The following is a 26249-nucleotide window of genomic DNA, read 5'->3' as shown; positions in this document are numbered from 1 at the left end:
TGTTTTCCATCAGAAAGTGAAGACTCTCTGCGTGAAACTCCCAACTGGTGAAGCCAAGCAAAGGTCAAGGTCAAGGTCAAGGTGAAGCAGTGTCTGGGGAGCCTCACCCCGCCCATCAGATGAGCGCTCCCTACGTACCCTGCGAACATCTCACAAGTACAGCAGTAACTAGCAGCCATCTGCTAGCCTGGAAAGCATCAGTAACTCAGATCTTGCAGATGGAAGAGAAGTTAAATGCTTTACTTAAAGTCACGCAAGGGGACTTTTGCCCAAGCTGAGGGTAGGACTCAAGAGTTCCCAGGCCGGTGTATGAGCTGTGAGACCCCACCTGTCTCCGAAGAAGTTGGCAAATTCTTGAGTACTTAAGGTCTTTCCATTTAATACACACAGCGCGCGCGCGCACACACACACACACACACACACACACACACACACACACACACACATTTGCACCCAGGTCTCACATCTAAGAAATCACCCGATCCGTGACAGCCTAGGGGATCTGGCTTCACAGGCAGCTACTGGGTTTGGTTAAAGGGTTAGCGTTGACAGAGTGTGCACCATACTGACAGGGCAGCCCCATCCTTCCTTCCCTGTGAACAGCATGCTCCGGGGGAAGCCAAGGCCAGGGTGTGGGAAAAGTGTATCACCTGCCCCTGCTCCTTAAGCAAGGCCCCAGGGCACCTTGTACATTCTGTTCTCCTCCCCTGTCTCTCTTCTTTAGAGATCACATTGACAAAAGACCAAATCGAACCGGTCATAGTGAAAGTCAGAAAGAGAAAGAGAAAGAGAAGACATATTAACCCCTGAAATCTCAGGCATTTCAAGGTCTCTCTGAGTAAACTATGAGTGGGTTGGATTTTGGCATTTAAAAAATTACTTTAATGGACTTTTGAGACTCTCCACCTCCTTCTTCCCAAGACTCTTCTCCTATACTCCCCATTATCCCCAATCCCCACTCAGAAGAGAGAGGTCAGCACCTGAAATCAGACGCACTTGGCTGCTCGAAATCCTAAAATCTAGGAAAAAGAAACAGGGATTATTTAGAATTCCATTCCCTAACCCAGCCTCCCCCTCCAAAAACAAAAACAAAAAAACAAAAAAAATCCCAAACAAATGAATAGAACGGAGAAGACAACAAAGAAGAAAAGGCAGGGGCGGGGGGGGGGGGGGGGCGCGGTGCAAGGGAGGGGAAAGAAAAGGAAAATAAGAGAGCATTAACAAAAATATACAAATCCAGAAAAGAAAAACTTCCCTGTTTAGTTTAATTTGTTTCTTTTCCTGTAAGAACTAGACCCAAGGTACAATGGCCCCTTCCTAGGGGAGAATTCCACTGATGGTTCCACCAATTCATTGGACAGGTCTGGGCAAGGCCCCCCACCCCAGACTCTGTAATTTTGGCGGGAGGGAAAGGCCCACTGGGAGAAGGTGGGTCCTTGCGGTCGGGAGGGCGGGCGTCCCCTCGCCACTCGGGGTGCAACGTCTCTGGGTGGACCCAGCTCCCGGACCAGGGCGCTGGCTCTGGCTGGGGCGTCAGGCTCTCCGACCTGTGTGTCAAGTTCCTGGATCCAGGCTCCGGAGAGAAGCGTGGACGCTGTACAAGTCCGGGCTCCCTGCGGAGCGCAGCATCTGCCCTCCGGCCCTCCCGCCTCCCCACCTGGCCTCCGCGTGTCCGGCGACCCCCGAGGCTACTCGGGCTCGCTGCTGTTGGTGGTCTTTTCCCACTCCAGGCTCTCCTCACTGCGGGCAGGCGACGGACGCGCCCGCAGGCCCTGGAACCTGCGGCACTCGGGGCAGACGCGGATGTGTGTGCAGCCGCGGGCCACCAGGGCGGCCTCCTGGGCCAGTCTCTGCGCCAGCTGGTCCGGCTCCCCGGCCCCGCACAGCTTGCCGTTGCTGAGCGTGGCGGTGCCCCGCGGCCGGCGCTCCTCGGGAACGGGGGGCCGGGGTTGAGGCACCCCAGCGCGCCGCCGGCGGGGGTGGACACTGTCCTGACACAGGATGATGCTGCGGAGCTCGGTCACCATCTCCTGGCAGACGGACACCTGGAGGGAAGGAGGAGGTCACAGCCTAACCTCTCAGAAAGAGCCCCTGTGGGTCTCTTGAGCGTCCCCTGCGTGTCTCTGCAGGAGGGGGACTGGGGGGCCCGTGTCTCAGAATCACATGATCTAGGGATGAAGATAACATGAAGGCCTTGCAACCCATCCCCTCCTTCCACCTGCCACTAAACATTCCAACGCCCTCCATACCCTAGAGGTCAACAGCCCTGCCAGCTGGTTGTCCTGTCTTTGTTTGGAGGCCTCCAAAGATAACGTCCTCACCATGTTGGGAGATAGCCCCTGAAATGGTGCTTCCTTCTACTGAGCTCACAATCCCTCTGCGTGAAATTGTCGTCCATCGATCCCAATTAAATTTGTAACTTGAAGCCTAATAAATGAATATCCCCTCTTCTGCAGGTCTGTCAAGTATTTGAAAAAAGCCATGTCTCCAGGAACGCTCTGTTCTCAAGCTAAAGACTCATTCTTTTGATCAACTGGGTATAGCTGGAGATGATAATCACTGTAACAAAAGCAACAACAATCACCACCTCTCCATGTTCATAGTCTCCTGATAGGAAACCCTTGGTCCATCTATGTTTCGGAACGTTTTAGATTTTAGGGGCGCCTGGGTGGCTCAGTGGGTTGGTTAAGCGACTGACGCTTGATTTCGGCTCAGGTCATGATCTGACAATTGGTGGGATTGAGCCCCACGTTGCATTCTACTCGGGATTCTCTCTCTCCTTTCTCTCTGCCCATCCCCCGCTGAAAACAAATAAATAAACATTAAAAAAAAAAAGAGAATGATTTAGATTTTAGAGAGGTAATAAAGCATACATAGAATATATTGCACGTCATACCCCGTGGGGTCTAGGGCAGACTCTATATATTCAAGCACATTAAAAGTTGTTAAGAGTGGGGCGCCTGGGTGGCTCAGTCGGTTGAACGTCTGACTTGGGCTCGGGTCATGATCTCGCTGTTTGTGGGTTCGAGCCCCGGGTCCAGCTCTGTGCTGACAGCTCAGAGCCTGGAGCCTGCTTCGGATTCTGTGTCTCCTCCTCTCTCTGCGCCCCCCCCCCACCCCCCCACCCCACCCCATGCTCATGCTTTGTCTCTCTCTGTCTCTCAATAATAAACAAACGTCAAGAAAAAAAAATTTTTTTTAAGTTGTTAAGAGAGTAAAGTCTGACAGTTCTCATCATAAGGAGAAAACTGGTTTTCCTTTTTTCCTTCTTTTCTTCTTATTGTATCTGTGTGAGATGACACATGTTAGCTGAACCCATTGTGGTAATCATTTCACAATAGGTGGAAATCAAATCATTATCCCGTATGCCTGAAACTTACACAATGATGTACGTCAATTATTTGGCAATAAAACTGGAAAAAGCACATTAGCTATTTAGGTAGCAAAGCCTATGTACCTTACACCGAGTGAGATAAAGACCATAAATACTAACATTAGCCTCGCACCCGTTCGAATGTTGTCACCAAATGCGTCTTGCATCAAATTTATAAACAGAACTTGGCACTTTCTAAGCTTTTTAGGCTTCAGAATTGTGGGTGAAGAATCACAAGCCCGTGTTACTGCTGCTACCACTTCTACGTCTACTACTCCCGCTGCTACGTCTATGATACCCATTTCACAGATGTGGAAACAGAGGCTCCGAGAAGTTATTTACCTTGTGAAAAATTACTTGACTCATCGATGGCTGACCCGGATTTTGAACCTAAACCCACCTACTCCACAGCACATGTATGCTCAGTTTAGTTCTCTACTCTGTGCTGGAAGGGATGCTTTCCTGGACTCTGATGGAAGAAGAAACCCGCTCTTTCATGGTCTTTCTTCCAATCTTCCGGTTCTGTCAACAGGACAGTTGTTCTACCATGGCCAGATAGCTAACGGAGACTTTACTCTTCATTTTGGTTCTCGGAAGTCCTCGCTGAATTTTTTATTTTTTATTTTTTTTTTTTATTTTTTATTTTATTTATTTATTTTTTCAACGTTTTTAATTTATTTTTGGGACAGAGAGAGACAGAGCATGAACGGGGGAGGGGCAGAGAGAGAGGGAGACACAGAATCGGAAACAGGCTCCAGGCTCCGAGCCATCAGCCCAGAGCCTGACGCGGGGCTCGAACTCACGGACCGCGAGATCATGACCTGGCTGAAGTCGGACGCTCAACCGACTGCGCCACCCAGGCGCCCCTCTCGCTGAATTTTTTAAGGTACATCCAGACCATGGGTGAACTCTTGGGAGAATAACCAAATGCGCACAGATCCTCTACTTAAAGCAGCTACAGAGAAGTAGTATCACCTGATGGGATACGGCCGGCATCAAGAATGAAGACCTGGGTTCTGGACCTCCTACTGTTACTAAATATCAGAGGTTCTGGGCAAGCCCCTTAACATCTCTGTGCTTCTAACAATGACTGTAACAGCTAAAACAATACCACCTGCCTACTCTATTTTATGTGGCGAGACACTCATTTGTTGGATGCCAATTAGGTATCAAGCACCGTGCTTTGGGGGGAAATATAGAGACAGAGGACATGGTGCTTTCTTTCAGGCAGTGTTTAGCAGGAAGGCAGATCCAAAAATAATTGCAACACAGTGTAGGAGTGCTCCGTGCACAGGTTATAGTGGTGACGGAAAGGAGGAGAAATGATCAACTCCTCTCATCCAGGGCAGAAGGCACGAGAAAAAGCTTCACAGGGAGAAGAACACTTAGGTTGAACTAAGTCTTACCAAGTAAGTAGCACCACCATTTTAGCAGTGGACAAAGAGAGAAAGCCAGGAAAGCTGGAGGGAGAGATAGGAGGGGAACCAACAAAGCTTGGTGCCGGGAAAGGCAAGGGAGGAGAGAGCTCCTGGAAGGAACTGTCCACTTCATCAAGGGGCACACTGAGGTCCAGTAAGGCCCAATGGGTTCTCTGGTTTTGCCCACTGGGAGGGGTTAGACCTCTTAGCAATGACCTTTCAGTGCAGGGATGGGGAGGAGCCAGACTGCCTTGCATTAAGGACTGGGTGGGAGGTCCGGAAATGGAGACTGAGATAGTCGGATCACCTTGGTCGGCCAGAGGGAAAAGACAGCACAAGAGCAACAGTCATCCTGTTATTATTTTAAAACAGAGGATAAACTTGTGCATAATTTTAGATTTTGGGGAGTCAGCAGGCAGCAAAAATAAAGGGGAGAACGAGGAGGACCCTAGAATAGCCAAGGAAAGATGGGATCAAGGGAGAGAGAGAGGGATGCCCGGGAGCATCTGCGGTGGGCCGCAGGGGTGGTTTTAGCTGTGGGTAGAGTTTTAAGCGGGAGTTGTAACTCGGGGCTGCCCACTCCTGATTTCCTGGGGAGATGGGAGATAAAATCAACCTCTGTGCACGGAGGGGCCAAGAGATGTGAAGAGTGGGCGACGGTCTGGAAGTATTAGTGGGTATGGGGAAGAGGCTGAGCACAGAAAAGTAAAAGGACGGGCAGGCAGTGCTGTACTGACGGCCCTCCCCCCACCCCCACCCCCACCCCTGCCTGAGGCTGGACTCCACTGATGCACGGGCACACGTACACTCATGTCCTGCTAGGAGCTGTTTCTCCAGCATCAGTGAAGCCAGGAGGCTCGGGGAGATCCAGGGTTGAGAAACCGAGAGAGAAGCGACTGTACTTTAATTTTTTTTTTTTTTTTTTTAACATTTTTTATTTATTTTTGGGACAGAGAGAGACAGAGCATGAACGGGGGAGGGGCAGAGAGAGAGGGAGACACAGAATCAGAAACAGGCTCCAGGCTCCGAGCCATCAGCCCAGAGCCTGACGCGGGGCTCGAACTCACGGACCGCGAGATCGTGACCTGGCTGAAGTCGGACGCCTAACCGACTGCGCCACCCAGGCGCCCCAAGCGACTGTACTTTAAAAGCCGAATGATGCAATCAGCACATAAGGATTTGTGCCCCTTCTCTGAGGCAGAAAAGGACACAGTCTTCTTCCTTCTAACCAGACCCTTCCGTCTGTGGGAAATCTACATTAACCCAGTTGCGAAGCCACAGGTTCGGGAATTAAAGCTACTCAAAATCCCCGGGGGAGAAAAGACGTAATTCTTGGGCTCACGTAAATTGGGGTATCTCTAAACACCTTTGCCGGGAAGTGAAAAACACCCTAAAGATCCAAGAACTAACGTCAACGGTTTCCACTGGCAGCCTGGTACTTTTGCTTGTTTTTTTCTGCCATACCACATCTTAAATTGTAGTTGTAGAAGGCTTCGTTGTGCATAAAACATTCATCCCCTATGTATTTTGGCCGTTTCGGAAAAGAATCTGCAGCTCAGAGGTTAAGTGTGCTTTCTGTGGCTGCATCATTAGTAAGTGATAAAGCATGAACTCAGATCTCTTGCCCTCAGGATTGAGATTCTTTCCCCTGCACTGTCTCGTGGGCGCTCTACCCTTTTATGGGGTCTCAAAAAATGATTTTTGTACATGCCCGAGCCCATCTGCCAACACTCCAGGTCGTACCCCTTTGAAGGTTTACCTCAGTAGCTTCCGAGTGTCGGAGGGTCCATAAAAACTCCAACATAGCCATAAAAATGGCCACGATTAAGCCACAAATAAGAACCACAAAGATTCCACCAATATTCTCCATTCCCAGTCCTGTAAGAAAGTGAGAACAAACGCAAGGTAACGTAAGAGGGCTGGAAGACATTATTGTTCTACAAAAGATGCTGAAGGTCATTTACATAGCCAGAACTTGAGTCGTGTAAATACTTTACACACATATTCCTTGATAGAGTTATTCTTTTGAAACAAACAAACAAACAAACAAACAAACGAGCGGCATTGATGGAGTAAAAGAGGGGAGAAGGGATCTGGTTGCAAAAAGAGGAGACTAGAGAGAAGCCTTCAAAAAGCCATCTGGGGGTGGGAGGGGAAGGTCATTTTAAGAAAAGGGCCATTGAGGGGCACCTAGGTGGTTCAGTCGGTTAAGTGACTGACTTCAGCTCAGGTCGTGATCTCATGGTTCGTGAGTTTGAGCCCTGCATCTGGGTGGCAGTGTAGAGCCCTCTTCGGATCCTCTGTCTGCTTCTCGCTCTCTGACCCTCCCCGGCTCCTGCTCTCTCTCTCTCTCTCTCTCTCTCTCTCTCTTAAAAATAAATAAACATGAGGGGTGTGCCCTGGGCAGCTCAAGACTTCAGCTCAGGTCATGATCTCATGGTCTTTGAGTTCGAGCCCCGTGTCAGGCTCTGTGCTGATAGCTCTGAGCCTGGAGCCTGCTTCAGATTCTCAGTCTCCCTCTCTCTCTCTGCCCCTCCTCCACCCACACTCTGTCTCCCAAAAATAAACATTTAAAAAAAAATTTAAAAAAAACATTAAAAAGTTTTTTTTTTATGAAAAGAAAAGAAAACAAAACGGATTAGTGAAAATTTGACTTAGCCTACAGAGACATGATAGTAAAATACCTATAAAGTCTAGACGTTTCATAAAAAATTTAGTGAATCTCTGTAACACTGGGTTTATTGGATATAAAGCAGTTGTTTTAACTGAACTGTTGGTAGAAAAAATTCCATTTACATTATCTGCGTCAACATGTTAGTTAGACAATAAAACTTTTTATCCCTCCAGACCAGTGTTTGTCAAACTGGGCTACCCAACAGAACCACCTGGGAAGCTTGTTCAAAATATAGATTTCTAGTCCTTACACCAGACCTATGGAATCCATGTCTCTGAAGATGGGGCCTAGGAATCTGCATTTTAAATGTTTTAAATGTTTTTACTCATTTTTGAGAGAGAGAGAGAGAGCGCGAGCGAGCGAGCATGAGTGGGGGAGGGGCAGAGCGAAAGGGAGCTGCAGAATCCAAAGCAGGTTCCAGGCTCTGAGCTGTTAGCATAGAGCCCAACGTGGGGCTTGAACCCACAAACCGCAAGATCATGACCTGAGCGGAAGCCAGACACTCAACCGACTGAGCCGCCCAGGAGCCCCGGAATCTGCATTTTAAAATACATTTCACCAGTGACTCTTTTCTAGCCAGGCCTAAAATGAGTGTGCAGATTGGTATTTTCAGAAGCAAGGTACGTGACTAAGTTCCTTGAAGTCAGGCAGTTCCCAGTTGCCTCCTCGCTGCCTAGCATGATATACAGCACGTACTCAGTAAATATCTGTAGGTTGTTTCATTTCCACAGTGTCAAACACTGTGTTTAGCTACGTAACTGGATGCTTTGTTTGGTCTCAGAGAAACCCAAACTTTAGGGGCAGGGTCATAAGCACAGGAGACCCTGATTCCCCAGGGGCCACATTCATAAATCAAAAAGCATCTTTTATCCAGGAAAATGTCAGGAGGGTAGCTTACACCCTGGGCTGGTCTAGAATGCTTGCATGTTTGAGTGTTTGTTTAATCAGTGAGGGGATAGGGAGCTATGTCAGTGTCAGGGAAAGCCAGCCTCAGGCAACACTAAGAAATGAGCCTAGTTCAGGAGCAGAAATCCGACACCACGTTCTGCACCTTGGAAAGCTGGAAAAATAGCCCCACCTAGTCATTTCAAGACTCCCTGGCTTTCCTCTCAGGAAGCCTCAAGTGTTGCTTTTTTTGTTTTGTTTTTACAACAGCCCGGCTGGGTGCAGTGCCCGCCCACACTGGTAATTTGCTACCACGGCTTACACCATGAATGCATCGCAAGGACCCTATACTTTGGTCTGCAGGTCTATGCAGTTGACTTTTGGAAACCAGTGCAGATATGAATCCTCTATTTCGAATAATCAAAAACAGGGGGGTAGTTAAAAAATCAATTATAAGGGAAGGCATAGAGGGTTTGGAGTAGATTTCTACTTTCCAGGAGGAAGATGCTTGGGGTTCCTTTGAACACCAGCCCCAGGTTACTGGGACCATTTGGGCAGAAAGTTCTTGACCATGGGAACAAGAGGATCCAGGTGAACGGGGCAGGGACAGGGGGACACTGGAGAAAGAGGGCAACAGAGGGGCCTGGCTGGGGCGTTCTGGCACATGCTCCAGCAGCAGGTTAAGGGGTGGTGAGAGCCAGGTGTTCAGATGTGCATCTGAGCCTCATGGATGAACCAGAGCCTCCAGCTGGCCCCTGTGGAGAAGGCTGGATGAGGGCCTCAGTGAAGGGGAAGGTGACCACAGTGATCCCAAGGATATCCACCTGTTCAGGTAAACGGAGTCCCCAAGCGACCATTGAGGTATAGAAGACTCTCTGATCACTTTGCGATAGCTCTGCCTGATACAGGAAAAATCCCCAAAGAAAAATAAGAAGCCTTTCTTCCCCTTCCAACTCCGTCTAGTGAACACCCATTCTCTCTCCTTCCTTCCCTGGCCAAGCTTTCTGAAACAGTTGTCTATATCAGAACTGTTTTAAGACATTTTCAAGCCCTTAAAACCATGTACCTTTGGAGGCCCCGTCTCACATAAAAGCGAGAAGAAGAAAATGCACCCACATCTCCTGTTAAATGCGTTTTAAAAATTTTGCTCGTGACGTGGCTGAGTAGCAGGCAACAGTTAATTTCTAATGGGCTGTGATTTCTCAGCAATCATCGCGCATACCAGGGAATATTTGCAAAACGAGAAAAAAAAAATCCAAGCAAAAAAATTGTCTCTAAATGTAATGAAGTTTTTATGAATATTAAATTTAAAAATTAATGAAGTCGAAACAATGTTACATTTTGGGGATATTTAATTAAACATGTCTTAATTTAATTTTGCCGTTTCTTTTTGCGTGTTAGAGCTAATACATTTTTTCAGACCTCAAACATAATTTTGGATTCTTGAAAAGCTTTTAGGCCCTGGGTATCTGAAGAAGAAAGCGGTTCTGTTCTGAATTCACTTTTTGTTTTTCCTGTTCACTCATCACCCCATGTGATTTTGTCTCGCATCACCGAAACCAACCCCCTACCAAGGTCACCAACGAACAGTGTGTTTCGAGCCTACTGGAAGTTTTCCAGTCCTGATCTTAAGTGACCTCTTGGGGCACTTGGGATTGCCAAGCACTCTCCCTTCTTGGCTTTTTATAAAGACATCGCTCTCTTGCAACCTCCTCGGTGCCTCCGCTTGTTCTGAGGCACATTCTCCCATTTTCCTGAATTTGGTCTCTTGTCTCTCCTTCCCGCACTGGCTCGTACCAAGTCCTGGTGATTTTACCTCCTACATGCTTTTCAACTTCTTACCCTGCTAGTACTTCCCTAGCTCAGGCTCCCACTGTTTCTTGCTGGGACTGTTGCATGAGGCCTCCAAAATGATTCCCTGCTTGTAGTCCTATAACTCAACTCTACCCTCCACTAAGTTTGCCTGAGTGATCTTTCCAAGATGCTAAAATCCAACCGTAATAACATCTCTAGTAACTGTTCCCAGTTCCCAGCGCACAGCATTCTGTTCCCAGCACCCTACCTTCTGTACCTTTACTCCCACTGGCACCTCTCCCTGGAGCCTACCCCCCCCCCCCCTCAGCCCCCAGACACGCACCAGGCTAACCTTAACCTTTCCTTCAAGACTTAGCTCATCTCACCTGGCTCTGTGAGTTATACCGCTTTGGTGTTTCATTGACAATGCACCGTGAATCATTCTAACGTTGCATAAAATAGTACCCTAGTTTAACCTGATAAATCTGGATTTCCCGCTAGGCTGTGAGTTCCATAAGGGGACGATCCAGGTCTGGATCAACTCTGTAACTCCACCATCATGGGGCCTGGCCCATAATAAGAGCCCAGTAAATGTCTGCAGAAAGAATGAACAGAAAGCAAGAGGATAAAGACATCTCATATGTGGAATCCTGCGTTATCAAAAGCTTTGAATCCATACTGTGAAATGTATTCATTCCTAATTCATTTTAGTTTGAAATAATAGTAAAGTGCGACAGCCCTTGTCACGTGCTCGCAGCCTGATCACAGAGGCAGAAGGCCCAGACTGCACAGAGTGGCTGGCCAAGGTGGGACTGAACACTGACGGTGAACCTACCACGTGGACCAATGGTACCGGGTCCCAGGCAGGTGCAAGGGAACTGGGGAGGGTTATAAACAGAAAGGTGATCTGTGCTGGGAGAAGTCTGATCAGATTAGGGAAAGCCTCTTGGAGGAGCTGAGGTTTTAACAGGATGCGGGTAGAAAGCATGAGTCACCAAAACACCCCACGGTCCTTCTTTCTCAGCTTCTCGTGTTTCAGGGCCAGCGTGTCAATCATGGCTGTTGGCTCAAGAGTGCCGATTCCTGGCTGAGCGGCCTCCCCACCCAGGAGCGAGGCTTGTATGCCGCCGGTGCCTTTAGGAACTTACTGGAAAGTGGAAGCAAGAATAGACTGTTGGCAGAGCCTGAGTAAAGAAACAGATGGAGCGGGAGCAGGCAGCGAGCTCTAGGAGAACACAGTGGTTCCACTTAACACTGTCATCAGTCATTCTGCTAAAGTCAAATGCCTTCCGCAGCACACAGCCTCTACGCTGGCATGGGCGCCCTCCAGTCTGACCACAGGCCCTCGTTGTGCTCATAGGCGCCTCGGCCCTTGCGAGGGGACGGCCCGCTAATCACCCCTCCCTTCCCTTCTTCACACGGCCCACACAGACGCCACCTAGACAGATGGCTTTCAGACAGAGCCTCTCTTGACACGTAAGTCTCGGAGCCTCAGCTATGCCCCAGCCACGAGACTGCATTAACTGACATAGAATCGAACTCCCCCTGCAAAGTCTTGGTTGATTCAATCCTAACACCGGTGTCACTCATAGCTTGTCCACAAATACAAATTACAGTTGACAAATGCCAACAAACGGCATTCCGTGTCTCTAGAACTAACAGAGGGAAATGGCAACCTGGAAGGGAGTGCCGGTGATACACTGGAATCTCCACCCAACTGTTCTGCCATCAGCTCTGACCCGGAAATAATCACCTTTTGGATTCAGGGGCACATGCGTCTCAGGCCTTAACACCCTCTAATACCTCCAGATGGCACCGGGGAAATTTGCGACTGAGACGCAGGGAAGTTCCTTTTGAACAAGGAAGGGGCAGGGCTAGCCTGGGAGGCAAGAAGGCAGAGGCCACAAGAGCCACAGAGGTAGGTACAAAAGAGACTAGCATCAGGATCCCAGCAAGGGAGAGTATAATTACTCTTGAACAACAGTCAACACACCTTTCTTGAGAAACCTCCCTGACCTGAGCCCTCCGCTGTGTGCTGAAGTGCTGTGCAAAGTTCCACACTGAAAACGCTTGACGAGAACATGAATTCCTTGACCAATATGACTTTCCAGCACTTTCTATTTCAGAATCACCTTCACCTACATCCATGCAAATAGCTTCCGTGGTCTCATCTCCACGGACTTATTGATTGTAAATAGCAACTTCACGAGTCCATGTGGGAGCTGACCTCTATGACCTTCCCAGAGAACACAGAACAATTCGTCAGGTTTGCACGACTGAGGACTGTGAGACAGTAGGCATCCCACTGACTCTTACTGTGACATTCATTGACTAGAACTGGCTGAGTCTGGAGACAGTGATGGAAGGAGAGCAGGCGAATGGACACGAGATAGAAGAGGGATGGCAGAGGCATCTGATAAATTTTGCAATTTATCAAAACATAAGCCTGGGGGAGGCACTTTACAATTTATCAAAATATGAGCGCGAGCGCCTCGGTTTTAAAAACATGTGCTATCTCATTCAATTATCATTAAAAACGCTGTGAAGAAGGCTCACTGTCGGCATTTTCCAGTTAAAGAAACAGGAATTCAAGGAACTTAAGCTAAGTTGCCCACGTTTTCAGGGCAGAGGTGTGAAATCTACATAAATCTGACTACCCAGATAGTGTTCTTTATAAAAATAGGGCCGACCTTCATGACTGTTTACTATGAGCAAGGTTACCAGGCTAAACATTCTAATTTCATCCTAACAGTTGCCCTGTGAAATTGGCACTGTGTTTACGTCCATTTTTCCGACAAGGCAAGTGAGGTACTGGAGTCAGCTAACTTGTCCGTGGTCCTGTGGCCAGTAGGAAGTGTCAGATCCAAACTGAAGCCAGAGCCTGAGTCCTTACCCCCAGCCCACACTGCCTCTCCCTGGAACCAGCGTTCCTGATGCTACAGGGAGAGGGGATACAGAACTCACCCTGACACTTTGATGACTGAATTCATTCCTGGGACCCCTCCCCCAACCTCGCGTGACCAGAAAGAGGGTCCTATTAGTTCCGCTTATAAAATTCCCTGCTCTCCTTGACAATGTTACATCGAATGTTTGAATCGATGCTTTATCGACTTAACCTTGGCTCAGTATCCAAAGTTGGGCTGCAGCCTTCGGAGTGGCTGACCTCCTCTGATGCAGACACACTGGACCACCGTCTACCTCTGTTCCTGGTCGTGCTTTCTGGCACCCCCCGGGAGTTTCTCCGTCTCTCAGCAATCAATCTGATTGGATGAGGGAGAGGCTTCCTCTGCGAGCATCTCTCTGAGACACTATCTAAACTCCCATATTCAGATTTCCCGTCTTGGCTCTCTCCAGAGAAACCGGAGACCCGGGATAATCAGGCTGGGCCCCCTGAGAAGAGAGAGAGAGGATAACAGCCCCAGGTTCCATCCCCCATCCACCCCTTACCCTCCTCTTGCTGAGATGTCTCACACTTTCATTCCCACCGTGCCAGACAGCAAACTTCCTGCTCTCTAAGGATTTTGTGAGTCAATACCACTGGCCTCTTTTCCATCCTTGAAAGGGGACCCTGATTTTCACAGCCTGGTGGTGTATTTATGTTCCTTTGAAGCCCGATTGTGAGCCTGTGTTTTTCAAGATAAAGGTATTTAATTTCCTTGGAATTTACCGACTACCTTTTTGTCTGACAATTGTTCTGCAAAGCCTTCAGTAACCCAATCCCCTTGAATTGGGGTGCCGGCATTCTGTGAGTGGCTAACGAGATTTCTTTTTATAGGGGCGGAGTGAGAGAATAAACAAGTGTTGCTGAAAAGAAAAGGCAGAAGAAAATGCAAGAGCTTGGAATGAAGCCTGCTGCTTTTTGTAAATTCCCATGTAGCCTTCCACACGCTCCACCATTTCATTTTTCAGCTGCAGACGAAGGCAGATGGTCACTGAGCCATAGGCAGGGAAAGAAATTGGGGAGATAGAGCGAAGGGGTAATGTTGTGGTTGCCACCAGAGCCAAGGGAGGCCTGGCAAAAAGACTCAGGAGCAGTGGGCTCCATCCCAGTGTTAGGGTTCTTCTCCGAAATTTGGCAGCGATGTTTGAACTGTAATATTGGATTAGAAGCAGGGTAGCACCAGATCCTTTTCTTTGAAATTGCTCGCATTTTAATAGGATGATGGAGTAAAGACGGATTACATTAGCTACTGCACACTGCCTGCTACCTTCGACAGATCGTCCTCGACTTACGACGGCGTCACGTCCCCGGTAAAAACCCATTGTAAGTTGAAAGTATCGTTAAGTGGAAAGTGCATTTAATACACCTAACCTACCCAACGGGATGGCTTAGCCTAGCCTACCTGAGACGGGCTCAGGATGTTAGCCTATGGTTGGGCAACATCATCTCACACAAAGCCTGTTCTGTAACAGAGTGCTGACCAAAGCGAAAACTAGAACGACAGAACGGGCACCGGCGGGTGGTCGGTGTATCGACTGCTGATCGGGGTGATCTCGGGGTGACGGGGAGCTGCTGTCCAACGTCACAGGAGAGGAATCACCCTGTATATCGCTAGCCTGGGAAAAGATCCAAATTCAAACTTCCAAGCACGCGGTACATTAAAACGTGTATAGCTTACGCACCATCGTAAAATCGAAACACTGCCAAACCATCGTAAGTCAGGGACCGTCTGTACTTGAAAGCAAAGTGCCTACAGCCACTGTCAGCTTCAGAAGTCTCTGCAAAAAGGACCTTCTTCACAGTTCACTTCATTGCCGTCCCTGTCCGCGTGCTCCACGTTCTCCCCCTTCCCTTAGGCACACGTGAGAGCCCACTGACTCACATCACGAAAAGAAAGATCACCTACGAGCTACTCTGGAAAGCAAATTAAAGCGACTGCCCTTTGTTCAGTCTGAGACACAAGGGGAAAAAAAAAATGTTCCCGTGGCTCCACTCCGGGCAACCACTTAAAGACTTAAAGGAAGAGATCCTTCGGGTTACACCGGTCCTGTTCTTCTGCCGCAGGAGGGGCTCCCTTGAGCAGTAGCTTATATTCCATAAGTCTGATGGCTAATTTGCCAGAGAGAGGCCAAGCAATGCAATGGTGGCTTCCGTTCCAGGCTGGTGCTTCTTGCTTGGCTTGGAGGAGGTCACACGGACTTTCGCTTGGCTTAGGAAGCCTTGTCGCCTCACTGAGTAACGTTTGTCTGGGCTTCAGCCATGGCAGAAATGGGGCCGCTGCATTAAACGGGCACTAGCTGCCGTGGCTGGGAAGGGAGCCGAAGCCCCAGCTCTTATGATGATTTGCACCGCGTCTCCCAGACAGCACCCTTTGGACAAGACTGCGTATTAATACAGCTCACATCCTTTTCTTCCAAAGGACGGCGGCACAGAAGCAAGTTAACCCCGGCCAGTTGATAGAACCCTAGCATCTTCTGGGGCATTTGGGACCCGGGCAGGAGGACTTGTGCTATTTATTTTTCCTTTTCATCTGTTCCATTCTCTTCTCTGTGCCAGAGAACATTTGGTCCCCAAGTGCAGCTGGGAGCCTCCTGTCACTATGTCCTAACTTCCCTGGGAGCCGATCTCCCTGTCTGCCTCCCTTCTCCAACCCTCCTGAACTCTGCTGTCAGATGGGTCCTCCTCAACCTCTGTGGACTGGGGAAGGATTTCCAAAGCCAGTCCCTCGGCAAAAATTCTAACAAGTTTTCTCTAAGTTACCGAATGTCTACCTCAAGCCCCCATTTCCACCTGATTGCCACAAATGTAGATTTCTCAGTCATTCCAGGTTTAAATTTAGCTAAAGGCAGTGTTGTCTCTGTTCCCGCTTCACCCCGGATATATTTCAGGTCCGAGGATAAGAAGGAGGTGATGTGCCATGGGGGTGGGTTAGGTATCTGGTCTTAACGCAGGATTCCACTTAGATTTCTAGTATCTTCGGAGCCTAGGAAAATGCAAGCCTGCCACAGGACCCTCCCTGCCCTAGGTCCCCATGTCCCATCCCTCATGTCCCTTCCTCACCGTGGCATGACACATATTTCTGGGGCTTTCCAAACTCCAGAAGTCAGCAAAAGTCTCTTTACCCCTTAGAATCCCCAACTGGTTCCATCTACTACTGTCTTGTGTCTCAGCAGGGCACAAGGCTCCTTCTCAGGGACCCTCCCGATTCTAAAATATCCTTTTCCTGCTCAGAAGCTCCCTGTCCCGGCCAGGGTGTTTTCTGTCTGGTGTGCAGACTGGGTGGCCTGGGTTTTCTATTATTTTTCCACTCTCTAACTTCATGCCAAGCTTCCTTTAGTTATTAGCCTTCTGTATGGCAAAATATTCTTCTGGCAAATCAAAAACCTTGACTTCCAAGAACAGTGTCTCTGCCGAGTTGCAAGAACTGTTGAAACTTAAAGTCAGTAAGTTGATTCTTTCTTCCTCCCGAGGTAATGACTGTCCCCTGAGACCATGTATGCCACAGAGAGCTCAGAATTCCACCCCACAGCACCTGCTTTCATCATGCCACATCTTACCCCAGCACCTCTGAGATCTGTAACTAACACTCTCAAACCCAGTCCATCGTGCTATCATAAGCAATGCTCAGGATGTTTATGGGGCATCGTCCTGGAACACTAATTTCACTCAGAGTTGAGGTACAAAAAGCATTTTCACATTAAATAAACGTGCCTATGTTTTGTTGTAAGTTGCAGAATTCCTGTATGTTTTTAGGATAAAACACAGGACTCAGGATATTCCAAGCATGGTGAGCCGTTTTAGACTATGGCCCCAGCCCCCCGGAGTGTTATGTTCAGTCTCTGCTGCTACCAATTCCTTCCATGGAAAATCCTGGGACATGCTGGTTTGCAGTACAAATGCCTTTATCTAGTTTTCAATGCTCTCTTAACTCCAACCCCATCTTACTTATCGAAACCAACTTCTGAGTGTGGTGACTGTGCTCTACAACATTCCAAAAGCAGTGACTCCTGATAGAGGCTGCAAGGTTCAGGCCAAATGTCCCTAAAGCCTTCCCTGACCATTGCTCAGAATTAATCACTTCCTCCCCTGGGCTTCATAAACACTTTTTTTTTTTTTTTATAGTTCTCATAAAGCATTCCTACAGTGCAACCATTAGAGTGATCATCTGTGCCTCTCTCTAGGTTTCAAACCTCTTGAGGACAGGGCCATGTCTTACTCCTTTTCATAATCTCGGAGCCTAGCACAGTGCCTGATGTGCTGTGGTTTACGATGTGTGCTGGATGCAGTGGGGGCTATGTGAACACTTTCTACGCCGACACCTGGGGTGTCAAGGTTCCTGTTTGGGAGCCAGCAGACATAGGAAGTGGTACCAGTCTGGAGGTCCATGAGATGATTGCTCACCCACTCATTCATTCATTCATTCACTCATATTCACTCATTCACTCATATTCATTTATTCATATTCATTCATATTCATTCATTCATTCATTCATTGCTCATCCTTTCATCAAATACTGATGTCAGATGATCATGCTGGTCACTGAGATACAAAAATAAATAAGACACAGTCCCTGCCTTTGAGTTTTTCATACTCCATGGGGGACAAATGTCAATGGAAACAAAATAGATGTCACAAGTGTTGATTTTAGAAGAGCTATCTAGCCTCGAGGAGCACAGCCATACTTGTGGCTGTGGACACTGTTCAGACCTCTCACTGTGCCTTAATTGCTCCCTTAGGCCTAGATTCTGGGATAAAATTAGTTCTCATTTCCTTTGTGACAGTCGGTTTTGTGGAGGGTTTAACACGATTTGTGTCATTCACTCCTCACAATAGCCCCGGGAAGTGACATTATTATTATTATCATCCCTATTTTCTAGAGAAGGAAACTGAGGCTCAAAGATGTTTCATAGTGATTATAACGAGGCCATTTATGGAGTGGAGTCCATTTGACCCAATGTCCATGATCCTGAACCCTTATGAAAACTGCCTGAGGGAAGAGACCTAGCCTCGTGCAGACAGTAGAACCAACACGTAAGCAGGAGAGTAAAAGTCTGATGAGCTTTTACTCATCAGAAGGAGGGTTGGGGAGGGGCGCCTGGGTGGCTCAGTCGGTTAAGCGTCCGACTTCAGCTCAGGTCACCATCTCGCGGTCCGTGAGTTCGAGCCCCGCGTCAGGCTCTGGGTTGATGGCTCAGAGCCTGGAGCCTGCTTCTGATTCTGTGTCTCCCTCTCTCTCTGGCCCTCCCCCGTTCATGCTCTGTCTCTCTCTGTCTCAAAAATAAATAAACGTTAAAAAAAAAAATTAAAAAAAAAAAAAAAAAAGAAGGAGGGTTGGGGAAAGTCCACTAGACTTTAGGTAATACCTAGAGAGGGAGAGAGATGATCCAGACTGGGGACTGTGAGTGACAACTCTAAGGCACCCAGATCCTGTGTCATCATTCCTATACTTGCCAATTTTGCTGCCTTCCAACTGTTCCTCTGTAGGATTAGCAGGATGCATAAATAAACACAAAGAAATATGTGCACAAAATGGAAGGACCGGTGGCTGAGTTCAGGGGTCAGGGATGAAAAGGGAAACTGGAGACATGGGGTCAGCTCAGCAGTGAGCCTCAAGGGGACATGTAGATCAAATGGGGGTCATGTTTAAAAAGGCAGGGGAGCTGGGGAAGACTGCAACTAACTAGTGGGAAGCAGGAGGGGAGGGAGATCTGGAGTTGGAAGAGCCAGTGCAGGCCTGGGTGGCAGGGGAGCGGGGGGTGAGGGGGCATGCAGGATTCTGTGGGGGTCCCTGCACTGCTCTGAGCCCTTGCTCCTGGCCACCTCCCATTGAGTTCTAGCCTCCCTCATCGAGAGTGTCTCTGCGTTAACCCGTAAGTTTGGTTGGCTGCTCAGAGGCAGGAAGGACTGGACCTAGGGGACAGCTCTGGGTCTGAAGGTTGCTCAGGGAAGTCACTGAGGCACCATTTCATTGGTTGCTTTACTAACGTGACCAAGGAGAACACGGCCACTGGTAGCTTTGGACAACTAGCAGCCGGTAGCTTTAATCACACATCTCACAAATATGTATTGGGTACCTACTATGTGCCAGGCTCTGTAGGGGGCGCTAGGGACACAGAAACAAACAAGTCTGGGTCCACATCTAAGGTGCCGTCTACCAAGCAGAGGAGATTGAGAGCTGCAATGCAGAGTGTTGAGTTCTCTGTCCAAAGTCACAGAAGCGCCCAAGTCCCTGTGGGAGACCAAAAGCCACGACTGTTTCCCTCCATCTGCTTGGTAAGACAGGGCCCTTCGCTACCACTCTGAAGTTCACTGTTACCACAGAACAACATTGGCGTAAGTTAGCTTATCAAGGATCGCCTCTTATTTTGACTATTCCAAGCCCAGACCGCTTTAGATTATTTTCAGTCCGTGTGTCTTTGGATGGGGAGGGGGTGGTGCAGGAGCATTTTGCTACCCTGTCTTCCCTAAGGACCGACCCGCTGTCCACCTCAGAGCTACTCGTGGGACTCTGGCTCTGTTCCACGTGCAGCACACAGAGCCCTCGCCCACAGCACAAATGTCAGCTGCTGCGTCTCTCCTCAGGGTGCTTATTGCCTGCAATACCCCCTCCGCCCCTCCCTCCCTGTTCAGGTCCTGAGTATCTTCAACACCTACTTCTATGGATTCTATCAAATCCACAAAAGTTTCCGGAAACTTCTCTCTGTAACAACCTCATTTCTTTCTTCCTGTTTTTTCTTCTGAACAGAGTTATAGCCTCCTCCCCACTTGATCTTTGGGGAGTGGAGAGCCAAGACATGTGTGGTCTCAGTGGGTTCCTGTGAGGGGAGGGGCAGAGTGTCTAAATTACAAAGGGCCTGCCCCCCCTACGTCTGTATTCCTGAGCTCCTTCCTTGCAGGAGAGAGATCCACAGACAGACACTTGGAAACACAAAGTCACTCATTCACTGTCTCATCACGGATAATCATTCACGCTGAGCAGAGATGGAAACACGTGGTATTATTCATTTTATTCCTGAGCTGCCTTCCTGGGGGACAGCGTGTAGAGGTAAATTTGTTGTGGATTTTAGCAAGGCTGCAGGAGATTGCGAGGGTGGCCACAGGATTTATTGCCCCAACCAGGACATTGTGAGACTTAAAGGGAGTTCTAAAGATAACTAACAGACATTAACGGATCTATAACAGATGTAGCATGGGACTATCCTGGGCAACCCCCCTACAAAATATCCCGGATGCTCAGGGACCCTCAAACTCCTCAACCACACATATCAGTCAGCGACTGCTTTCTATCCAGCGTGATTTAAACTTCATTCATTCATTCATTCATTCATTCATTCATTCATTCATTCAAATATCCACCTGCCAGGCCCTGTGGACCACCCTATGAAGAAGACAGTCCTTGTCCTCACGAAATTTGCATTCGAGTAGAAGAGGTGGGCAGTAAACAAAGAAATGCATAGAGAACAGAACATGAGGGAATGATGAGGTCTGAAAAGAAAACCACAGCAGAGCTCACGTGATGGGAGGGATGTGTGGGGAGGGGAGGGAAGACCCATCTCGGGGACCCTCCCCAGGGAGGCCAGGAGGAGGCCACGGAAGGCTTGTGTTTTACTCTGAGAAGGGAAGGTTTGTGCAGGGGAATGCTGGGATTTCCTCGCATCATGAAAAGCTTCACTCTGATTACTGATGGAGAAGATGCTGTCGGGGGGCAAGAATGGGAAAGGGAGACCAGCAGTCGATCGGCTCTGGGACTAGGGAGCCGATGGGCACTGGATGCCTCCAACCAGCCCAGACTCTGGGCCAGGACTGGCCCTCAGCCCAGCCCAGCCCGGCCCAGCCCAGCCCTCCGTAGCTTGCAAGGCTTGTTGTCCGTGTGTTCCAGCAATCATCACCTGGACTTCGGACGCCAGAAACAAGGGACAAGCGCGCCTCTAGAACAGGAGGGGGAAGCCACTGAACGCACTCACCTTTGGCTCTGTGATCTTCCTCCTTGGGGCACTTGCCGCCTTCCCACCATTTACGCTTCAGAATTTCGAGGCGGTTGTTCTCCTGCAGCTGGAGAATGGCCAGGTCGAACTCATCCCGGAAAACCGAACCTGTGGGGTCACAGGAGAGCCCAGAACACAGGGCGTGAGTGCCCTCTCAGGCATCACTCTGCTCCTTTCCCCAGTAGACCTCCTCACCAGTTTCCCCACCTAACATCAGGAGAAGAGAAACAGAGGTGGCGGGGGTCCCTGCAGGAGCATGGCTCTCCCCTCTGCTTGTTCTGAGGACCCTCCATGCGGAGGAGGGAGTTCTGGCTTCATGCAGGGCACTTGGGCCTTCCTACTTTCCTTCTCTCTATGCTGACTGGTCTGTTCAGCCCATGGCCAAGAACCCAGTGTGGGTCAAGTTGAAGCTTTTCAGACAGCATTGTGGCCCTACTCACCCACCACTTTCTACTAAGGTTACCCAGCCTGCCCACTGACACTCAGGAAGCTGGCTGCAAGGCATCCCGTCTGCCTCCTCCAGGTGGGAAATCTGTGCCATAAATCTCTCCCTTGGTCAGTTGTCTTCTATTTTATCTAAATTAATTTCTCAGGCACTTGCAACTCTTGCCACATTACCCCTGACAACTGTTTACCCAGAGCAGCCTCCAGTGAGAGAAGCATCACCCCAGAGTGTGACGGAAGCCACCTCTCATCTGTGTGCAGAATCCGGTCACCAGCCACCCCAAACTTCCCACCTGCCTGCTGAGTGGCCGACAACCCCCCGTCCCCATCCATCACTCTGTGCACACCGCTCCTCCCTCTGTCCTCAAACAGAAGGCTTCTGTTCAGTGCAATTCCTTTTTAATTTTTCTAATGGAATATGGTCAAGGAGCTTTGGTTCTGGAATTTGGCTTTAATCACAAAAATAGGCTTAAATGAGACCGTGGAAAGCTCAATGTCCCCGCACAAGCTGAGGCCGGAGATCATAGAGAAAAGGCTGCCAAGAGGCTGGAAACCAACTAAGCTGCTCAGTTTTCTTGCTCAAGCTCTGTGAAGGCCTGATGTGGACAGAGGCCTCGGGGCGGGGGGTGGTGAGGGAGGGCTATGATGAAGGATGGAGGCAAAAGCTCAGAACAAGTAGATTTGTGCTCTCAAACCGTCACAGGCACGTGAATGACCTGGGGATCTGACTGACCCGCCGACTCTCATTCTGTGGGCCTGGGGTGGGGCCTGAGATTGCGCATTTCTAACAAGCTCCAAGGGGATGCCCCGCTGCTGGGCCACAGACTGCGCTTTGACAGGCAAGGAACTAGATCAGCTCCCAGATCTCTTTGGACTCTGACAGCCCATGACACCACAGATGGAACCTTCCCTACTGGAGATACAACCACGCTTGGGCGGGTGAACCCCAAGCCCGCAGCACAGAACATGTCTACGCAACTCATGTGGGCCCATGTATAGTAGGTACTTAATACACTCGTGCAGTGGATGGCTACTCGAACTAACAGATGGTGGTAGGTGGTGAGACTAATGAACATTCCAGGTTTACAGACGACTGTCCAGCCCAGCCAGGCATTTTTAGCATTTCCAACCCAACCTCAGTGGCACACCAGGGGCCTTGAGAAAGGATTATTCTGTTTATTCCACATTTGCCTACTTTGCTCCTAAACCACTTGACTAACTGTCCATCTCATTCCTTGTACTGTTTCTCTTCATTTCCCTCCATCCCACCACATTGCTTATTCTCTGGTTATGCCCTTACTTCCCGCATAAGAATGACACACATGCTTTCTTGGACGTGACCTCAACTCAGATAAATTCTGGCTCATCAGTGGGTGGTTCAGTGCCCTTCTCAGCCTGATCTGAGAACCCGGACAAGCCCATACCTCACTTCCCCACCTATCCTGTCTTGTCGAGCTGGTGGGACCCCTCCGGCAACATGGTCCAGTAAGTGAAGCACTGAATTTGGAGACAGGCTCAAAGCCAGCTCCTCTACTGACTGTGTGACCTTGGACAAGAAACTTGCCAGCTCTGAATCTCAGTTCTCTCCTCTAGAGTGGGAAGGACCACATCTAACTCACAGGTGGGATGACATGTGAAAATAGCATCACGTTAGGGGTGCTTGGGTGGCTCAGTCGGTTAAGCATCCGACTTCGGCTCAGGTCATGATTTCAAGGTTTGTGAGTTCAAGTCCCGCATCGGGCTCTGTGCTGGCAACTCAAGAGCCTGGAGCCTGCTTTAGATTCTGTGTCTCCCTCAATCTCTGCCCCTGTCCTGCTCACACTCTGTCTCTGTCTCTCAAGAAGTCAATAAACATTAAAAAAAAATAATAATAAAAATAAATAAAAAGAAAAAAAAGAAAATAGCATCACGTCAGACATAGAATAAATGCGTTTCCTTCCCTTTTTCCTTCGTCATTGATAAAAATTTCTAGAGTTGGTCCGCTTTAGGTCAACTCTCTAATAGGTGTGTTCCACGAAAACTTTGGAAGCATTTGACATTTCGGTTAAATTTCTTAAATTGCTGGAGTATTATCAAGGTGCATCTTACATTTGTTTTGCGGTTTACTCCACCATCTTGAAATAAAATGTAAGCCAATACATTTCTCAAAGGGGCCCATGATTTGCATATTAATGAACATCAATGAAATGTGACGGTAAGAAGGGAATACGTGGGTTTTCAAGGGCCCCAAGTGAGGCGTCTAGTTTATAGAATTCGTAGCATCAGAATTCACAGAGTTCGAAGATGAACCGTATCATTGCCTACGGTCACTGGTGTGGTTTCTGATCGGTGTTTAAGGAGTCATCTGCTTTTATCAAATAACACAAGGGACTATGGAAAAAATGGGGAGGGCACCAGTGTTCCTCCTGAACAGGCTAAGTATGAGACACTGTAGTAAGGCACCTGACTGGATTATTAGGCTTATCCTTCAGTTGCCCCAATTTACAGAATAACTGAGATTCAGAGAGCTTAAATAACCTATCTGAGGTCCCACAGGCCGGAGCCAGGTGCATTCCCAGGTCTGCCTGACTCCAAAACCATGCTTTTCACACTCCACAGGTATATAGTGAAGCCTACAGAGTTCTGAGTTAGGTAAAGATCAAGAGAAGGCATGTGTAAGGTAACAGCAAAGTTGTGTATACTGTATATTGATCTCCCCACATTGGTCTGACGGCCTCAGTTCCTGCCTTTCCCCCTGCTGCCTTGTACAGGACAACCTCCTATAAGAAGAGTGTTGGGCGAGGACAGCCCTATACAGCATGGCTCTCAGCAGTTGGGTGGGGGAAGGGTCCATGTCCCAAGCATCTGGGGAACATTTTCAGATTCCCTCTTCAATCCAAAAAGCCGGTCAACGTGTTCCCTCTCATCTTCCGGTTGAGGTACTATCAAGGCGTGAATATCCTTTAGAAAGCACAGCTGGGATACCTTTCTGGAAGCCAAACATCCCTACCTTGGTATAAAACACCGGAAGGTACACAGCTAAATACAGAGTTCCACTACCTATTCTCAATTACCTACGCTGATTTGGAGTAGATGGGTCCACGAGACCCACAAATGAATTGAAAGCTACCCCATCAATCATGTCAGTCTCCTTCTGTAATAAGCCTTTCACCAGGGACACTAGCAGCAAAATTCATGGAGCTTCGCCATTTCCTCCTTCTCCTTCCCACTGCTAGTAGAGAGACCCTCAAAAGGGATATGGCCAAAGGGCAGGGAGCAGGAGGAGGGAGAACAAAAGCCCTAAAGAGTCCACCGAGGGCATCAACCTGCCCTTTAGTAATTAATCAACTACTAACAAACCGATGGCTAGCCCTTCGATAACTAAAGATTGAGAACTGATCACTGATTAGTGGAAGTATGGGGTTTGCTTATTATTTTTTTAACCTGGAAAATGCCCACCTAAAGTCCCTGTTAAGTGGTTCTAGAACGGGGTTGTCAAATTCAATGTTGCATTCAGTGATCCTAGCTACTCTGACCCTGCCTGGATGGAGCCACCCAAAGAGGCTGGTCCTCTCCCGCATACCGACTGGCATGCCAATCCCATAGCCCTTGGTGTCCAGCAGGCCCCCAATCTGAGTGAGGTTGCAGTTTCGCTGCCGGTAGTACTCATTCATGGTAGATTCCAGAAGGAAGGCGTAGTTGGAATTCAACACCCTGGCGATCCCCTCCTCTGTGCTCTTCACAAACACGCTTGGCTGCTTAGAATACATGTAATTCCACATGCGCTGGTAGGTCTGATAGCGGGAATTCTGGGAAAAGAACACACGGAAGCAGGCTTAGGAAAAGAGGAAGGAAATGTTTTCCTAATGGGCACGTTGTCAGCGTGGAGCCTGATGTGGGGCTCGCGCTCACAGACTGTGAGATCATGACCTGAGCCAAAATCCAGAGTTGGACACTTGACCACCTGAGCCACCCAGTCACCCCAGGAAATGGTGGTTTTAAAAGGGAGGGAATCAAAGTAGACCTTAAAATCCTGGCCCCTCTATTACTCACCCCCCTCATTATATTCAATAACCTTTTCCCTTTTCATCTCTCAACTGCCACCGCATCACGGCAGGAGGCGGGGATTGTGCCTACGATAAACTTTTACAGTAAAGCAAGGAAAGAACAGGGTCCTAAGGCACTATAAACTCTGTCTACTGGTTTGATCATTGGTTTTGCCCCATCTACCCTTGAGAGGTCTACCACTGCCAACCTCCATGTTCTGACAGAATTAAGAACGGAAATTCTGGAACTATCCTTTGCTGTCCTTCAGGCTGGAGGTGGTGGATTCAGGTTCATCAGGACGTCTAAAGACACCATCTGAAGGAAGAGTGCCGGCTATTTTCTGTTGATCCTAAACCAACTTGTCAATCACATATCCAGCACCGGCTTCTCTCTTACAAATAAGAACAAGGCCGAGAGAATTCTGGGGGTCTATCCACACCTGGGTTTGCACGATGCCTTCAGTGGTTATGGGGCCAAGAGACACTGAGACTGTCTAGGAAACAGAAAACTGAAGGCCTTGGACCTGTGTCCTGTGACAATGGACTTCTTGGGCGGTAGGTTGGTTAGACACCTATTAACTGCAGGGTAAGTCTGCTTTCTTAGAGACCCCGAAGCATATGAAAACTGCCCCTCTTGTCTGGCCCAGATGTGCCAGTCTTGGTGATCAGCCACCTGGTTTGTTGGCTAATACACAACTGCGGCAAGGTC

At 48.7% G+C, this 26249-nt stretch overlaps 1 protein-coding gene across 3 annotated transcripts in view; it reads right to left on the bottom strand.

Annotated features, from left to right (window-relative positions):
• Window positions 1-1246: 1246 nt before the first annotated feature.
• Window positions 1247-26249, bottom strand: part of GRIK4 (glutamate ionotropic receptor kainate type subunit 4) — a 433258-nt gene continuing 408255 nt past the window's right edge. For all 3 annotated transcript variants that reach the window (XM_058687070.1, XM_058687072.1, XM_058687071.1), the window contains 4 exons: window positions 25078-25303; window positions 21051-21179; window positions 6551-6669; window positions 1247-2045 (listed from right to left, as the gene is read on the bottom strand). In XM_058687070.1, coding sequence (XP_058543053.1) covers window positions 1689-2045; window positions 6551-6669; window positions 21051-21179; window positions 25078-25303 — 831 coding nt within the window. In that variant the 3' untranslated portion in view covers window positions 1247-1688. The remainder of the gene's footprint in view (window positions 2046-6550; window positions 6670-21050; window positions 21180-25077; window positions 25304-26249) is intronic.

The sequence above is a fragment of the Neofelis nebulosa genome, chromosome 10, assembly GCF_028018385.1.
Source record: "Neofelis nebulosa isolate mNeoNeb1 chromosome 10, mNeoNeb1.pri, whole genome shotgun sequence".
In the NCBI taxonomy this organism is placed as follows: domain Eukaryota; kingdom Metazoa; phylum Chordata; class Mammalia; order Carnivora; family Felidae; genus Neofelis; species Neofelis nebulosa.
The sequence above is the reverse complement of the archived record's forward strand: the minus strand, read 5'-3'. Positions and strand labels throughout refer to the sequence as shown.